General features: G+C 43.0%; 1 protein-coding gene and 1 pseudogene across 3 annotated transcripts in view; both read right to left on the minus strand.

Annotated features, from left to right (window-relative positions):
- Positions 1-14,316, minus strand: part of LMAN1 (lectin, mannose binding 1) — a 34,072-nt gene extending 19,756 nt beyond the window's left edge. For 2 of the 3 annotated variants that reach the window (XM_078435185.2, XM_078435184.2), the window contains exons 1-8: positions 14,033-14,315; positions 10,570-10,724; positions 10,382-10,489; positions 9,341-9,402; positions 7,866-7,965; positions 3,377-3,500; positions 1,472-1,530; positions 885-1,017 (exon numbers count right to left, since the gene is read on the minus strand). In XM_078435185.2, the coding sequence (XP_078291311.2) occupies positions 885-1,017; positions 1,472-1,530; positions 3,377-3,500; positions 7,866-7,965; positions 9,341-9,402; positions 10,382-10,489; positions 10,570-10,724; positions 14,033-14,270 (979 nt within the window). In that variant the 5' untranslated portion in view covers positions 14,271-14,315. Of the gene's footprint in view, positions 1-884; positions 1,018-1,471; positions 1,531-3,376; positions 3,501-7,865; positions 7,966-9,340; positions 9,403-10,381; positions 10,490-10,569; positions 10,725-14,032 lie in introns of all 3 variants that reach the window. The other variant, XM_078435186.2, reaches the window with a different exon arrangement.
- LOC132666175 (U4 spliceosomal RNA) lies at positions 5,163-5,239 on the minus strand (annotated as a pseudogene).
- Positions 14,317-18,360: the final 4,044 nt, after the last annotated feature.

The following is an 18,360-nucleotide window of genomic DNA, read 5'->3' on the forward strand; positions in this document are numbered from 1 at the left end:
GTGCTGAAAATAAGATTACTTCATTTGAACACTTATTACAATAAGCTTCAGGACACAGTCACAAACCATATGTAATACTTAAAACAAATCCAAGAAAAGAATTAAATTTACCTTTCATTTTTACCTGCATGAAGTCTGATTCATATTATTTAGAGAATTTAGAGAATCACATGCTATCTGGAGTACAAAAGCTAGCTGTGAGCTTTATTATACGGCTTTGATCATCTGTGCTGGTGGGAACAATCCAAATAAGAGCTAGCAGATACTCTAAAGCCACTCTATTTGGACTTCTCATGTTTTGTTTTTGACAGCTAGCACACCCGAGTTCTTACTTACACTGGCTTAAGACTAATTATTTTAAAATTCGCCAATTTCAAAGTCCAGAGTTCTGTCAAGCAGTATACGGGAAGGAGAGCCAGAGAATCCCTTCTCATTACTTCCACAAGCCTTCTGACATTTTTCCAGTGGTATCCCTCTATTAATAAGGTAACGTGTGCCACTCAAAAATGAAAGACATACACCTTAGATGATTTCATCCCATAAATATTTACTGAGTCTCAACTACCAGGTCAGCAATGGGGCTCTTTTTTTTTAGGTTTAGGGGGCAGAGCAGTAAGCACACAAACAGAATCCCTGTCCTCACAGACCCTGCCCCGCGGTGGATCGCCGTCCGTCCACATCGCCTGGTATCCCCCACTGCACGCTCTCCTAAGCCACACTCTTACTGGTGGGAACGTCAACCTCCAAGCCTCGTGATGGCAGAAGATGCGCTCGTATACTGCTTCCGGAAACTATTTGGACGTGCCAGACAGGAGCTCAACGATGAGATGCACGCACGCGCCACAAGCCCTGTGCGGTTCTGAGCACAGCTTCCTCCAACTCACCAGGATGCCCTTGAAGGTCAGGGTGGCCCTTCTGGAATTCCTCCTTTTTTTTATCCAACTCTTGTTGAAAGTGCTCAAATTCCTCCTGATACTTTTCTTTTTCTTTTTCTGAAATTTCTTTATCTGGTGTAGGCTTTTTTGGAATTTAGAATCATTAAAAAAACAAAGAATTAGAAGGGTAAGAAAATACTAAACCTCCATATACTTTTCTGCCCTTCATTTCAACTACCCTACCACTAGTTGAAAGGCTAACGTAAAAATGTCATTTCTTATTTAGATCATAGCCAACTGACTCTTGCTACTAATAATTACAACAGAACGATAATGCTAGGCACTTCCATTTACCGCGTGCCTGCCAGCAGTCCAACGGTCTGATTTAATGCTCACGACACCATAAGGTGACCAGTGCAAATGTCTCAGTTTTACTAGGAAGAAACGGGGTGGTAACAGAAGTTGAGTAACGTTTACAAGGTCATGTGGCAGTAACAGGCAGGAGGAAGACCCAAACCTAAGCTGGGCTTCCCGTTTTCAGCTACAAGGAGCTACCAATAAAGCGAAAATAAACTTTTTGAGAAAATTATACTTACCGGCTCTTTCCCAGGCTCAGTCAATTGGAAAGTCAGGAAAGAAAGGACATCGTGGTCATCTACAAATTAAAAAAAACAAAAACAAAAAGCACTGAGAAAATTCCATTAACAGATTACTTTTATGGTTGTGAAGTTACCTTAGAGCTATTGCTTTAAAAATAATCAGTATGAAAAATAACAAATATTAGCTCTAATCTGGTAAAGGCACTGGTGCTCTGTGAGCTTAGAGATAAAAATTCACCAGAAAGATTTATGTCAGAAATAAACTAAAATTCACGTTCTTTTATTCTAAACTAGAATATTTAACATTGCTTAATAAGTAACACGTTTAATAAACAAGGGGAGAGGGGTGCCCGGGTCGCTCAGTCGGTTAAGTGTCTGACTTCAGCTCAGGTCATGATCTCACAGTTCGTGGGTTCAGGCTCCACATCAGGCTCTGTGCTGACAGCTCGGAGCCGGGAGCCTACTTTAGATTCTGTGTCTCCTTCGCTCTCTGCCCCTCCCCCACTCATACTCGGTCTCTCTCTCTCAAAATAAAAATAAACATTAGAAAAACAAGATAAAATAAGGGGATAAAGGATCATAACGAATAAGGGATAAGGGAACGAACAAACAAACGAAGGGTCAAAACAAGCCCAAACTCCTAAAACTGGCACCAAGATCCTCCCGTATTTTCCCACAAATCTCTTTCACAGGCTGTGCTCCAGTGAAATGATACGAATTTCTGTCCTTCGTGTATTTCCATAGCTGTCCCTGAACCTTCCTACGGTACTTACCACTTCTCACCTTACTTTCTTGTTACCCACTTGACACTGCTTTGTCCTGGCCTACTAGGACAGCCCTCATTTGTCCACGTTGTCCTGGCATTACTATAATAGCATCTTCTTTTACTCTCAGAGCTTTCCAATTTAGATAATATGATCACTCTATCTAAATATCACTCATATTTGTTTCCCTCACATAGCAGATATTAACAATTTTACTTTATCTAAAATCGTATTTTAAAAATCAAATTAATCTCAGGCTGCGTAAGCTGAAAACAGGGACTTGGCAGATCATACCTCATAACGTTGACCTAAATTACCAATCCTGGCTAGGATACCAGTCACGTCCACAAAGCAAGAGCAATTAATTTCAACTGGCAACCTCTATGCTTTCTGCCATTATTACAGAGATCTCGATGTGCAGCCAGATTAAAGAGAATATTGTACCACCGTGGTGTGAGTTACATCATTTGGGGAGAAGATGTACAGTGTGATACAGCACTGGACACAGGAGTCAGAAATCCAAACCAAGTCTTGCCTTGGTCTGGCCATTACTGGCCATGTATACTTATAATGTCCTTTAATCCAAGGTTTGGCAAACTTAAGTAAAAATAGAGTAAATACAATCGATCCGCTCCCTCCTTCCCTGTGATGAGGAGAGGAACAATCATATATTTGAAAATAATAGAAAATCACACAATGTACCATGTGAACACAAGATGGTATTAATGTCAAATAAGAAGTTCATTTATCGCCAAAATGTAGGGGGAAAAAGTGGTAAAAGTGACAAATATACCTTGATGAAACTTTAGTCCCCAATATTTCCTCAGGCTACCAAATTCACTTAAATGTGCCGGGACAACTTTCAGGATCGTAAACCACTTGACAATGAACCTTTTACAGGCCTGGCTTTAAAAGCACGTCTCCCTCGCCATAAGACTGATGGTCTCCGTACCTCCCTGGACGCAGCCCCAGCCAGCTGTACACCTACAGAGCGGGAGCGGGACCCCGGCTCCGCGGCCCACGTAAAGGTCACAGCCAGTCTTAAAAGGCTGAAAGGACACGAGTCCGCGTGTCTCTACAGCACACTATTCCCGAGGAAACTCACAAACTTTCAACACTAGAAGACAGCAAGAGTTACCTGCGAGCCCTCCAGTTGCAGCAGATATTCCAAAATGTCCTTGAGGAGGGATAACCATATTATCCACTTTGGCGCAAAATTCATAATCATTTTTATCTGGTGTGAAGCCATTATTGACCATCACCTAAAAAGAGAGACTACAGCTATAGCTTTTATAACAGGCATTGTAAAATGAACGTCAAATAGTCAATGTGTGACTAACTGATCCTTATATTTGGTCTAATAACCAACTGTCAAAAAGCTACCAGTTTTCTCTCACTACTAGAAAGGGTCATCCGCTGTCCATTAACTAACCTCACTTACTTGGAATCATTATACAAGACACTTCATTTTATTCTAACCCTACTATGTGTCAAAGGCTTAAAGAGAAATATTTGGTACCATTCCACGAAAAACTTTCTGAAATAGAAGACTTAGGGAAGCATGACTACTTTCTTCGAACGGTTCGTACAGAAGAGCGATCAGACTTTCTCTGAAACCCCAGTGACAGAGCCAAAACGAATAGGAGGAATTTACAACTTTTACTACAGCTGGTTGAGAATTAAATAGATTCACTTAGCAAGTCGTGAGCTTCTCTTCATTAAACTGGGGAGGGGGGTGTGACTGGACAGTCATAAGTTAGCAGAGACACCAGAAGTGACAGAAGTTGTACTGACAAAAAGGCAGAAAATGAAAAAACTAAAAGGATGCCTAAGTTTCTATTTTGCAGAATGTACTTTTTTAAGTTTATTTATTTTTGAAAGAGAGAGAGAATGAATGCAAGTGGGGGCAGGGCAGAGAGACAGAGAGAGAGAGAGAGAGAGAGAGAGAGAGAGAGAGACAGACAGACAGACAGACAGACAATCCCCAGCAGGCTCCGAGCTGACAATCCTCAGCACAGAGCCCAACATGGGGCTTGAACCCACAAACTGTGAGATCATGACCTGAGCTGAAATCAAGAGTTGGACGCTTAACCAACTGAGTCACTCAGACATCCCTGTGCAGAAGGTATTTTGGAAGTAATAACCCAAAATGTCTTCAAAGAATCTTGGAATCCCAAGAAAGCAAAGAACCCAGCAGACACACAGATACTGATCTCCTGATCCCAATCAAGCAGTGGCCGAGCCTTTCGCTCCCAGCAACCCAACGTAAGAGGGGCTGAGAGCGGGAGGAGGAGGAAGAGAGATGTCGTACTAGCATGGGGCACTTCTATTATTACTGCCAGAGGCCAGCATCACTTGTGACAGTGAAGATTTAGTTACACAGGTAAAATGTTAGAGTGTTCTGCCCACATTTTTTAGCAAGAAAGGAAGACACTTGTCAATATGAAAGGCAAATCCTATATCATAGAGAATGGAAACGTCAACTCCTACCAATTTTTCAAAACCACCTGCCGTCTATAGTTGACTAATAGTAATATTCTGTTCCCCCCGATCAGTAACGCTATTTCAGTTTCCACCATTTGCAAACAGTGCTCCTCTACAGTGTCTCAAATTGGAATCAAGACCCGGTAAGACATTTGTCTTTGAGAGAGAAAGAAAACAAAGGTGTTAGTTAATCACATTGTAGTTCTAATCCTAAAAACTTTCAACTCTTCAATATTTTTTCCTTGAACCTCAACAACCTGAAAATCCACTAGGAGTCTTTATTGTCTAGTACTATTTCTTAAAAAAAAAAAAAAAGAGAGAGAATAATAAACTCATCGTACTATGAGTTTGGAGGAATGTCAGGTCTGTGACTATACAGGTACCATTCATATGCTTTATTCATCTTACAGTTTCAACCCACTGTTAACTACTACACTAGCCGTACTTGGTTTTCAACTGGCAACAATCGTGCCTCGGATAAACCTCATCGGCTACGGTACTGCCGCTGCGCAAATCTGCACTTGTTTTGACTATGTTCCTCCACTAACAACATTTCTTGCTCCCCTTACTGTTTTTCCCTCTGAAGTTCAAACAAGTGGGACAAGATAAATGGATAAGTACCAATTCAATAAACATCCCCTGAGTTACTAAAAGGAGCAAAATATGAGGGACTATAAAGAATACAGGGTATAGGGGCGCATGGGTGGCTCAGTCGGTTAAGCGGCCGACTTCAGCTTGGGTCATGATCTCGCGGTCCGTGAGTTCGAGCCCCGCGTCGGGCTCTGTGCTGACAGCTCAGAGCCTGGAGCCGGTTTCAGATTCTGTTCTCCCTCTCTCTGACCCTCCCCCGTTCATGCTCTGTCTCTCTCTGTCTCAAAACTAAATAAACGTTAAAAAAAAAAAAAAAAAAGAATACAGGGTATAATGTCTGTACTGGCAAATTTACAATCATATTGATGAGAAAAAAGACATACAGACCACAGTTGACCAGTAATTCAAGACAATATACTTTAAAGGCCACATACGCACTAGGAAAAAAAAAAAAACCAGAGTTTTGGGGAGAAAGATCATTATCTTTATTATTTATTATCATTTATTATCATAATTATTATCTTTATCATTACCTGATAATGATGGAACAGGGATGTGACCTAGTGTGTTCAAGGAGCACGACTCTGCCACACAGAGAGAAGAGGGAGTGCATTACAGGAAGAGAGAAGCGACTGAGCAAACATAAAGGCCGGGACCGTTCAATCAGCCACGTGCCTTTGCCAAGTCTCTCTCAGATGTATTCTTCACAGCACTAGCTCTACAGACATTCACGGATGTTAGGTGAACAAGTAATTCTGAAGAACGTAGAGTTTACTCACAGTTTGTTTCAAGACTTCCTAGGATGAGCTTTAATGAGCTAATATGCACAGTCGTGCCCAATCTCTTCTGAATGTGGAACTCTCTCGGGAGGACGTTTTGTAGGACGATTTTGGGTACTGTCGGTGGGGTTCGGTGCACTGTGTCTGTGGGCAGCCCCCCGGGGCAATCTGTGAACTAAAGCGTGGGTCTGCCCTCCCACCCCGAGGTTGGTGGCTGGATTGTGCCACATGAACGTGAGCATGACTTACTGATGACCCTAATGAAACTGTACCGGATGTGTAACAATTACAGTGGAACTCAGGTCCAAGTCCATCGTGACAGACAGGACACCTCATCTGCTCTGAGATCTCTAAACTGGTCTGGAATGTAAGACTGAGCCAATACAAAGTTCTCCAAGGAACAGCCTGTGCAAGCCTAGCTCATGATTTAGGAGAAAGCAAAATTTAAGCCGGATTTTTTTCTTTATTTACAAGTATGCTATAACCAGGTATTGATGACACCTTTATCAAGCAAAGTTCACACGATATTAGTAATCATCGAACTGCTAACTTAGATATGTCCACTTTAAATATTACCCTGGACTCAATGTGTCTACAGCTAAACTCTCACCACCCCTCTGTCTTCCACTCCTCACTCAAACACAAACAAAGGTGCTGCTTCTCGGCCTAGTTGTACAACTGGCCAGAAATCCGGGAACTAGCTTTGACTCCCCAGAGCCTCCCACCCCCAAGCAAACTAGTATTAAGTCCTGCGGTCTCTCCCTCCTAATCGCTTCCCCTCTCTTCTTCCCTCTCCCTCGGTTCAGACCACAAGTGGAGTCTTACAGCTAAGAGAGCACTCGGTTCATATCACAGTTGTGTTACTTACTGGGTATGACTCTGAGTTACTTAAAATTTCCCATATTCGATTGCCCCGTGTATGAGATGGGGATACCTACCCCACAGGGTTGCTGGAAAGAATAAGTGAGAAACTGCATGGAAAGGACTGAGCACAGGGAGTGGCCCCTAAGAGTCGGAGTCTCCTTTCACAGATCCCATTAAAGAACACAGCTGCCTAAGTCATCTTCCCAAACTGCAAATCTAATCGTTTCACTTTCCTGCTTAGAACTTGAAACAGTTGCCAACAGGACAAACCACCTGAGGCCTACAAGACGGGCTACCGCCGCCATTTCAACCCCACTTCCCACAGTCTCCTCTATCCTCCAGCCAAATTACGTGCCTTTCCCAAATCTTTCAAGAGTCCCTGTGCCTGTTTTCTCTGCCTGGCATATGCACCCCATTTAGGAAATTTCTATTTCCCCTTCCGGGTGCAGCTCAACTCTGAGCAACTATTCCTGACCCTCCCCGCTCCCACCCGGCAGTTTGGAAGATTCTATGCCCTTGATTACTTAATGGCATGCGTGTTGCAGCACGTGTCACATAGCGTAAGCAACGTTACGGAAGTGTCTCCACTCCACTAGACTACACGCTCTTTGGAGAAAATGACCTTTGTCTTACTCATATTTCTATCTTGCTGGCTTGCGTATGTATATGATGTGTGAGACACAGTAAGGCGGATGCTTAAGCATACACTGACGGCAAACCCACTGGCAAGGTTTTACAACACGTCGCCACTTACACCGAACTTTGAAGCCACTTCCGCCCTCTCACAGTAACGCTGAGTGTATAAACAATATCCAAATTTACATGCCTCTGATGTCCACCGAAGATTCAACCTGAAAAGTCACGCTGGAATACTGTCCATTCGATCATCTCCAAGCGCATGCTACGTACCGTCAGTGTTTTCTGGTAATACGTGATCTTTGCCCGGACAGGATAGGGTTTATTACGAAAGTCCCTCTGGCAACTCGCTAAAGCTTGACTGGCGCCATCACTACAATATGGAGAAAAGGAAAACAGACAGAAAACGTAACAAAACTTCCCGATATTTAAAAACTCACTATTTAAAATGACCAACGTCCAGAGAGAGAAAACAACAGTAAGTTATGACAAAGTCTTGGGATCCTTGAAGTTATTTATTCAAAAGACACAAAGTTAAGGCACGAGTTTTTTTCCCGTGATTCCTGTTGGAACCATGGATAGCGTCAGAAGCCAGTGTTCCCATGTGCTGACCCCAAGAGGAAAGTTACCTCTCCCACGCGAGACTAGAGCCACAGTCCTTTACGGCCCAATCGAATATGTGTGGAGCTTTCAAAACTGCCGATTCCTAGACCCCCTCCCCCCCCAAGTGAACTGAAGCAGACTCACAAGGAGTGGCCTTGGCACCCTCTACTTTAAATAGCTCCACGGGTGGTCATGATGAACCAGGAGGATTAAAAATCACTAAGGTAGGAAACAGTAAAAAAAAGTGCAGATAAGTTAATTTTTCTTATAGTTTACTGACTGGCTCAAAGGTAATTCCTCCCACAACAAACATGTAAAAATAAAAAATGTCCATACCTAATTCATACACAGCATAAATATACTAAACACAAGTTTTGTAGCCTGCTGAGAATCTTTAAATACAGCAACATGGGGGCGCCTGGGTGGCTCAGTCGGTTGAGCGGCCGACTTCGGCTCAGGTCATGATCTCACAGTCCGTGAGTTCAAGCCCCGCGTCGGGCTCTGTGCTGACAGCTCAGAGCCTGGAGCCTGTTTCGGACTCTGTGTCTCCCTCTCTCTGACCCTCCCCCGTTCACGCTCTGTCTCTCTCTGTCTCAAAAATAAATAAACGTTAAAAAAAAATTTTTTTTTTTTTAAATAAAAAAATAAAAAATAAAAAAAAAATACAGCAACATGAAGGATGAATAAGGTGGCATAAATTGCTTGGCCACTAGTCTGGTCAAGACTTTGAACTTTATTTTCGAAAGATAAAGATGAAAGAAACATGACTAATGGCATTACTGAGAACCAGGAACCTTTTTTTTATAAACCTTTCAACGTATTACATAACTTTAGGTTGAATGAAACAACACATTTTTATGTTTGAAATCTGAGGTGGTCCATAGACTGAACTTTAAAACAGGACCAAATTAAAATAAGACCTTTCCACCAAGTTACAAAATATATCAAGAAAAGGAACAATCTTATTTCATCCGGAAAATATTCAGTCTATGGCCATACCACCCTGAACGCACCCGATCTCGGAAGCTAAGCAGGGTCGGGCCTGGTTAGTACTTGGATGGAAAATGTTCAGATTTGAAACAGTGTATTTTCCAAGGTTTTCAAAAAGAAGCTGAAATCAAATAATATATAAAGCACACACTTACTTTTGATGGTCATAATGGATTTGTCCATTGTTGCCTATGATTACTATAGCAGGATTATTTTTCTAAAAACAAAAAGAACGCATTTGTTTTAAAGAATCCTTAGGTCGAAGAATGCTAGATCATTCTAGAAGTGCTATAAGGCCTCTTACATCTCTAAAAATTCTAGGGCTCAAAATGTTAAAATAATTAATAGGAAAGATTTCTACTTATTTAGAAAAATTTTAGTAAACTCTTCTAATCATTCAAAAACAGAGTCACTGAACACTTCAAGAAAGACCGATGATGTGCCCTGTGTGAATAATCAACTACAACACAGATGTGAGGAACCACTGTGAGCGTGGGAGAAGTGTGGGACCCAAGGGAGCTTAACTGGCCAGAGGACTAACACACCTCAGCGTTCAAGAAGTTATTAAAGTTCTCCTTTAAAAGTGCTAATAATGACCTCTGACAATCAGCAGAGAAACTACCAGCTGAAACAAAGATCATCAATCTTAAGGCCGCTAACACATAAGTTAATGTTTCCAATTCACAAGTAGACTTTGTTCTTACTGTTTTAGGCTCTCCTAAGGACAGCATCAGAGAAATTGATCAAAAAGTGAAGTGACTAACATATGAGAAAGTATTAACATGAAAAAGTATGAATATGTGAGCTAGCAGTAGTAATGCACATGGATATTTTCATGAAAATAAACTGTAACCGTCTTCTAAACACTATTGGTTTCACTGCCTATGTCTAAATGATCCATGCTTATCCATCAAAATTACTAAGCATACACAGGGGGCTGGGGAGGGAGGTCACTGCAAAGTTCTCAGAGTTAGAGCTCCATTATGACCTCCGGTTGATGTACAACGAATCATGAACTCATAGCTTTAAATTTCTAAACTCCTGGCTATATAAAGACTAACCATCATAACTTAAAATATGGTTTGGAGAGTTCTCTACTACTAACCTGACAAAAGTATTAAATAAACTAATTCCTCACAGCCTAACTTCGTTAGCAGGTACACTCAAGCAGGTAACAGTCCTGACAACAAGCATACCTTTCCGTCGTTGTCAAAAGAATCGAAAAATATTCCAACACCATTCCACATATCAGCTGATCCAAACACAGGACCCTCCAAGCCTTGATTTTCTGTATACCAAACTGCCTGTAAATATAAGTAACAGGAGGCATTTAGAGGCTAGTGGTATTGCACTGATATACATTTTAGATGTTAAATTCTCATACCAGGCCATCAGCTCCAATTCGACCTCTTCCAGTCACTCGAAATGTCACCTCAACTTCCCAGTTTTCAAAGGCTGCTTTTGTCTTTGTCCACACTGATCCTCTTTGGCTTTTTAAAGAGGGTGCTATTCGAATTTGATCTGAACTTGGGATAGCATCTAAAACAAAAATCAGGGAAGGAGAGCTTTAAGTGACAATTAGGTAAAACTCAATGAACCATCACCAAACTGTCCCATATACCTATAGAGATCTAATTTTAACTCAGTAAGCTGTACAAAAATTTTGTTAGGAAAAAATTACACATTGACAGTTTCAACTTTAAAATTTTAGATGCTTCTGACAGCTCCCTTGCCATCTTTTGAACAGTGACATACCTCTGGAAAGAAAAAGAAAGAAAGAAAGAAAGAAAGAAAGAAAGAAAGAAAGAGGGAGGGAGGGAGGAAGATTAAAGCTGCAACCATGCACTAAAAATTCAAGGGGCAGGAGGAAAGAAATTATGGCTTAAAAAGCAAACCTACTATTTGATTCCCATAATATTCTTTTCCAAGTACCTCAAAAGCTTGCATACTTTTTTTTTTTTTTTTTAACTGCGAAGGATTTTACCAGTTTACAAATGTAGGAAGCTCAAACGGTGTGAAAGGAACATACCACTAGGAATCAAGACTTATTCCTAGTCTCAGTTCAGCTGTGTGACTTTGAGCAAATAACTCTCTTACTGTCCTGGGTTCACCATATGTTCACCTGTAAAATGAAGGGGCTGGGCTCAATCACTTCCAGAAACACCCCAAAAGTTATATGCAAAATTCTGTGCATATATACATTCTTCTAGGGAGAGGGTCAAGTGAATTTCAAGGCAATGAACAGTTTTTTAGCAACAGCAGATTCTCAAAGAGAATTGTGATCCCCAAAACAGTGGTCTGCATCTCCAAGCTAGGCTCAAGTCCCAGCTGCATCACTTGCTAGCTATTTGTACGAAAGTTACTCCATTTCTCTAACAACCTCACGGGCACAGAAGTATTTCGATAAATGTTATTAGCTAGTCCTGTTAATAGAACTAGATATTATGAAAGCACCTATCGGGCCTAAGTTCAAACAATCCTAACACACCCTCTCAGATATTAACCAGTTCTGACATCCATGCTTGGAAATACCTGTATTATGTCTTTACAGCTAGGAGAAACTGACAAAAAGACAAGTCGAGATATTTTAGTAAGATCAGTAACTATCTGTCACCATGACTTTCAAATGCGTAAAAGGGTGGGGAAGACATCATGGAAAGAGTACTGGACACAGTATCAGAAGACCTTGATTTGTGTTCTGTTCTACTGACACTAGCTATGTAACCTTTTCCAAGAACCTTAACCTTTCTGAACGGCAGTTTTTTTTCATCTATAAAGCAGCTAACACCTGCCTTGCTTACAAATGATCAAATCAGAGAATGAAGGGAAAGAGCCCTGAGACCTAGCTACAAAGGGTTACAAATTGTCGTGATCATTTTTGTGCCCTTATGAACCCAGGATGTGTGCTAACAGTGCAAAAGGACATTGGAGTTAAGAAAAGAAACACTGTCGATTTGGCCTTCATTTGGGGATGAATGTAATGGGCCATGTTTAAACTAAATCTTAAATTTCTCTATTTGAAAAAAAACTGCTTTAAATAATGGCTCTCCGGGTAAAACGAAAAAGGAAAAAAATGATCAATGGAGTTAAGAAGACAGACTGTAAAAATTACAGTGATAATGAAAACAAGAAGTATTCACAGCAGGGATTCCTGGAGTCAGTATGTAGAAAAATCATGACTAAAATATGAATCCCCTTATTTCACATTCAGTCTAGTCATCAACTCTAATTCACCCAGGTACTCTCTCTGACATTTCTGTAGCAGACAAGTTTGGTTGAGTACAGACTGTAGAGAGAGTCGAGGTGACTAATTTGAGTGGTTGGTTAACATTCCCAATTGGCTGATGTATGTGGTGCTAAGTGGCAAAGACAGAACAAGCAGGCAAGGGACGGATGCAGAAGTGAAAAAGTGGGAACAAATCCATCACCACTACTGAAAACTTTATTGTCGTCCCCAAACAAAAACAAAAACTCCGAAAACCTGTGTTTGGCGCATCTGCATCATTACATATTAGGACCGATATCACCTTGATTAACAAAAGCCCAGCAATATACCCTTGATGAGTGGGCACACAGTGAATACCTACCTGCTGAGTAACAAAGCCTTTGCACTCCACTTCGAATACTTAATGACTTGGTCATTAAGTCAAATTGAAATTTTATACCTTTGAGTTTATACATTAATTTCAGTGAAACAGCTCTTGCTAACAGTGTTTCCAGTTCAGTCATCACTTTCTAGAAATGGGATATTCTATTTCAAGCACTGGACAATCTAACACAATGCATACAAACACCTTCTATAAATAATTGTTTCATGACACATAAAGATGGAACTGAAACTGCCAGACTTTTCACCCCGTATCAAGGCATCTGCCACTTGGTTCAAAGGGTACATCTGATGGTCACTGAACAGAGCTTACAGCATGCCAAGTGTCACGGCTGGTCCCTTAGTCAGCAGTGACACATCAGCACTAGAAAGTACAGATTCGTTTTCTTCCACACATGTCAACGTGTAGCAAGGCTCTCTTATCTACTCACAGCGACAAACACACAGAGTGAATAAAACTCGGGGCACAGATTACTTTCAATTTTCAAAAAAACTAAAACTATCTTTTAAAAGGCTGCATCTGTTATTCTCCAGTGTCAAGTGCAGAAACAATCAATACGAAAAAAAAAAATCCCTGTTACTAAAGGGGCGAGCGTGACTCTTGCTACCTAATACGAGAGAAAAGCTCAAAGACCACACCAAGTCACTATGAGGCAAATTCAAGGTATTCCAGTAACACAACAGTGTCCTCAGACGTAAAGAAAAGACTCAAAAACTACTCTAAAACTAACGTATGCCATCTCCGGAGGCGTCAGTAGGTACTGGGTACAACCAGGAGCATTCACCATTGCTGACACCGGAGAAAAGACAGCAGGGGAGGCCCAGGAGAAGCGGGAAAGGAGGGAGGGAAGCTGCCTGAACAGGTCTCAGGTTGGGATGGCCGGGGGTGGGGCTGCGGGACGTTCCCGGCGAGACGTGGCATCAGGGTGAAACGCGATGCTTAGAAGAGAGTTGGAGTGCCTGCAAGTGTAGGAAAGTAACAAAACACCTCTACCCCGAACGGAAAGAACGGACGACATCACGGAAAAGAGGACAGGAGGACGAGGGGTGGCAGAATGGGGTTGGGGGGAGCCTTAGGGGGCAGGCGAAGAGAACCCTGCGGACCAGAGCCGACCTGCAGGAGGGGCTGCTGAGAAGGGTCCACCGCGCCAGTGGAGTGCAGCGGGGAGAGGGTGAAGAGGGGGAGACGGACGCAAGGCGAGGAGGGGACCCTGGCCCCCCGCCCTCTTTCCCGGCTTACTCCCCGCGTGGGCCCAGAAGGGCACTGTCCCGTCGCTTTGCACCAGGTGCGGCCCCTTGAAGCTGTATTTGTACTCGAAACGGCGGTGCGGCGGTGCGGCTGCGGTGCCTGCGGCACCAGCGGCCGCGGGGTCGCCCCCCATGCCGTCGGCCCCGGCGAAACGACTAAGCGACAGCAGCAGGGCGCAGAAAAGAGACCGAACTCTGGCCTGGGGACCCCTATGCCTGGATCCCGCCATCTTGGATTCTGGGAAGCGGAGGCCGGCGGGAGGAGGAGGGGCGCGGGAGCTACGGACGGCCAACAGGGCGCTCGCTGATTGGCGGAGCCCGAGGGACCCCGAGGGCAAGGGTGAGCCCCGCCCCCGGCCTCCGCCAGCCCGGCGGCCGCAGGACTCGGGGCATCTGTGGGCGGGGCCCCGCGGGAGGGGGCGGGGCCTGGAGGCGGCGCTGTCTACGCGCCCCGCCCGTCCTCTCCGGGGTGGGGGGGGGTGGGGAAGGGTCTCCTACATTCCCTTCCCGGGCGACGAGGAGCGTTGGGCGAGCACCGCGCACGCTTCCCTGCAAGAAGCTTTCTCCTGCTTCCTAACACACGTTAGAGGTGGAATTCGCGAGCCCTAACGCCTGTGGACTCCCCACATCTGTCTTCCCTGCCTACAATAAACCGTTCCAGTCCTAGAAAAAAGTCTTTTTTTTTTTTTTTTTTTCTTTTTGATGTGATACCAATTGTTCAGTAGCTGGTTTTCATTAGGTGGACTTTGCAGAAACAAGTCTTTCCAGAAACAAGGCATAGGTACCAATATGATGGTCCCAGCTCAATGAGCTCCATCAACCTGTGTTAGGGCCATGAATATTAACCTAGGGAGTTTGGATATTGCCATTGAAAGTAAGAAGTGTCTGTAATGGCCTTAAAGGAGAAAAAACGGGCAGGTTCTTGTTGAAAGAGAACACCTAGACGAGAGGTGACTAGTGTCTGGAGTGAAACGTGAGTGGGACAATAGAAACAAGAAGCAAGAGAGAGAACTTGACAGCGAATAACTTCAAAGCCTAAGACTGCCAGTTTCTCCCCTGATCCCACCTCAACAGGCCCTCCACCTCGTATTTCTTTAGGTTTGGCTTTCAGTTGAGGTAATGATAGCCTGGCTGGATATTACTAAATACCTGCGCACTATCCGTTCCTCCTTCTGTCCTGATTAACACACCATTTTGTTCAGGGTGGCAATATATCCAGCTGAAATACTCATTTCTCCAGCCTGCAGGGCATCTAGTGAAAGGTCTGAGGGAGTCACTTACCAAATAAAAAGGTAAAACCTCACTAGATGAAGGGGGTCCCTTTCCCTGTTTGTCCTTCTTCCTGCTTAAAATGTGTATGCAATGTCTGGAGAGCAGCAGCCATCTTGTGACCGCTTTATAAAAATGATGGCACAAGAAGCCAGGAGGGCCCCTATCTTTAATGATTGTCCTGAGCTCCCAAGTCTGCCTATTCCAGCCTTCTGTCTTCTGAGATAAGACCCTCACTCATTTAAGCTATTATTTCCGGGTTTTGTCACCTGCAATCCTAACTGATAATCATAGCTCACATGTACCATGTATCAGGCACTATTCAGGGTGATAAACATACATTTACTCATTTAGGAGGAAATTAACCCAATATTTTCATCTAACATCAAGGCCTTGCCCTAGCTATTTCATTGATAAGAAATAGACCTCTTGCTCAAACTATCTGCCTGTCTTCCCTAAATAGTATGTCGAACATGTGAAAAGCCCTTCTTCAAGCTTCACCAATTATAAATCAGTCATGGAATGGGAAGGCTTGTTTACAATAGGATGATGTTTTATATTAAGGTCAATCCCATATTATAAGTTTTTTTTTTTAATATATAAGTTTTGTAAAATACAACAAGAAGGGATTTTCTACTACTCTCCAATGCCTGAGGAAATTTCAATTTTTTTTTCCAACTTTTTTTTTTTTTTTTAATTTATTTTTGGGACAGAGAGAGACAGAGCATGAACGGGGGAGGGGCAGAGAGAGAAGGAGACACAGAATCGGAAACAGGCTCCAGGCTCCGAGCCATCAGCCCAGAGCCTGACGCGGGGCTCGAACTCACGGACCGCGAGATCGTGACCTGGCTGAAGTCGGACGCTTAACCGACTGCGCCACCCAGGCGCCCCAAGGAAATTTCAATTTTTAAGTCAAACTTGCGGAAGGCCCTCCCCAGCCTACTGAGCCCAGCACAAGGCTGAAAAATGAACTCACTTTGGTAACTGATTCTTTGTAACTCTTTCCTGGTAAGGGCCAGCCAGCGGAGTCTAGTTGTATGTCTCTTCTATGAGAGCAAAAAGTATCTTAGATGCCAGAAGATTGATAGGACTATCCCATTTAAAAAACCTATGGTAAGACTAGGGGTGCCTGAGTGGCTCAGTTGGTTATGCGGCCTGCCTGCGGACTCTTGATTCCGGCTCAGATCTTGATCTCACTGTTTGTGAGTTCCAGCCCTGCCTCAGGCTCTGTGCCGATAGTGCTGAGCTTGCTTGCGATTCTCTCTCTGCCCCTCCCCCACTCGCTCACTGGGTCTCTCTCAAAAGTAGAATAAACTTCAAACCTATGGTGACGTTTTGCTTTTAAATGAGTGAAGAGACTAGGAGCAGATTGGGAGTGTTTTTTCCTCCTGGTCTTTCCACTCACTGAGGTAGCCTTGTGGATCAATGTGGTGTTTTCCATAATTGGTGATCGATTTGAATTTTTTTTTTTAAATCCATCTACATTCCCCTTACCAGTGACATTCATTCTTGTTCTCTGGAGTTGGGGATAAAAAATCTATGGGCCATAAAAAAAAAAATCTTCTATGTCTATGAGACACTTCAGTGACCTTATAATAGACCCTCATTTTCATTTAAGCTCGCTGGAAAAAATTTCACTTAGTTGTAGCAAATATAGTGTTAAAACTAAGGTTACGTGACAATTCGTTAGTTGCGTTAATGCTTAACTAATTTGGGGGCCGCATAATGACTTTAAATCAATCATACTTGATAAGAGTAATGAACATGAGGATATTATCTGCTTGATCCTTCAATGTGTGATCATTCATTCACTCATGTGTTCATTTGTATTCACTCATTAAGCATAACTGAGTACTCCACTATCCTAAAGGCCAGGTAGTAAGCATACAGCCTCAATAGAGAATTCAGATTTCATCTTTTATACATATATGTTTTTTTAAGAGTTTATTTTTAAGTAGCCTCTACAACCAACATGGGGCTCAAGCTTACAACCTTGAGATCAAGAGTCACACGCTCTACTGACTGAGCTAGCCAGGTACCCCCAGAATATATTGTACTAAAGGGGATGCTTTGGGCTACAGAAACAAACAAAACTCAATTGAAAGTGGCTGAAACAGTAAGGAAAACTATTATCTCATGGAACTGTAAGTTAGAGGTAGGACTGGGTGCAGGAAGTTACATGGCTCTGTTGTGCATCTTTTTTTTTTTTTTATTTTTTTTGAATGTTTATTATTTTTGAGAGAGACAGAGACAGAGAACAAGCAGGGTAGGGGAAGAGAGAGAGCGAGACACAGAACTGGAAGCAGGCTCCAGGCTCCGAGCTGTCAGCACAGAGCCCAATGAGGGATTCAAACTCACAGACCATGAGATCATGACCTGAGCTGAAGCCGGTCACTTAACTGACTGAGCCACCCAGGTGCCCCTGTGCATTTTTGAAAGTTCCTTGGCTCTACTTTGTATTGACTTTATCCTTGGGCTTCTCTCCAGCTTCTAAGATGGCAGTTTCTTCTTCATATTCCATGGGAGAGAGAAAAAAAATATCTCTTCCAACGTTGGAATCAAACGTCTGTTCTTTATTCAACTTAGGTTACGTGCCTGTCTTTGGAACATTAACAGTAGCCAAGGGAAAACCACTCACTGAGTCAATTACTGATTAGAGGATGGGATTACTAGATTTGGTTAAGAACAGAGGCCCCCCCCCCCCCCTTGGGGCGCCTGGGTGGCTCAGCCCTTCGAGCATCCGACTTTGGCTCAGGTTGTGATCTCCTGGTCTGTGAGTTCGAGCCCCTCGTTGGGCTCTGTGCTGACAGCTCAGAGCCTGGAGCCTGTTTCAGATTCTGTGTCTCCCTCTCTCTCTGACTCTCCCCTGTTCATGCTCTGTCACTCTCTGTCTCAAAAAATAAATAAACGTTAAAAAAAATAAAAAAAAAAAAAGAATAGTGGCCCTCAAATCTCACTGTGATTCAGGATTACCTGTGGAACACCGTCCCCAGCATTCACAGTTTAGTAGGTCAAGGATGGGGCCTAAATGCGGTGTGTTTGGGAACCCTA

The sequence above is a fragment of the Panthera onca genome, chromosome D3 (assembly GCF_046562875.1).
Source record: "Panthera onca isolate mPanOnc1 chromosome D3, mPanOnc1 haplotype 2, whole genome shotgun sequence".
In the NCBI taxonomy this organism is placed as follows: Eukaryota; Metazoa; Chordata; class Mammalia; order Carnivora; family Felidae; genus Panthera; species Panthera onca.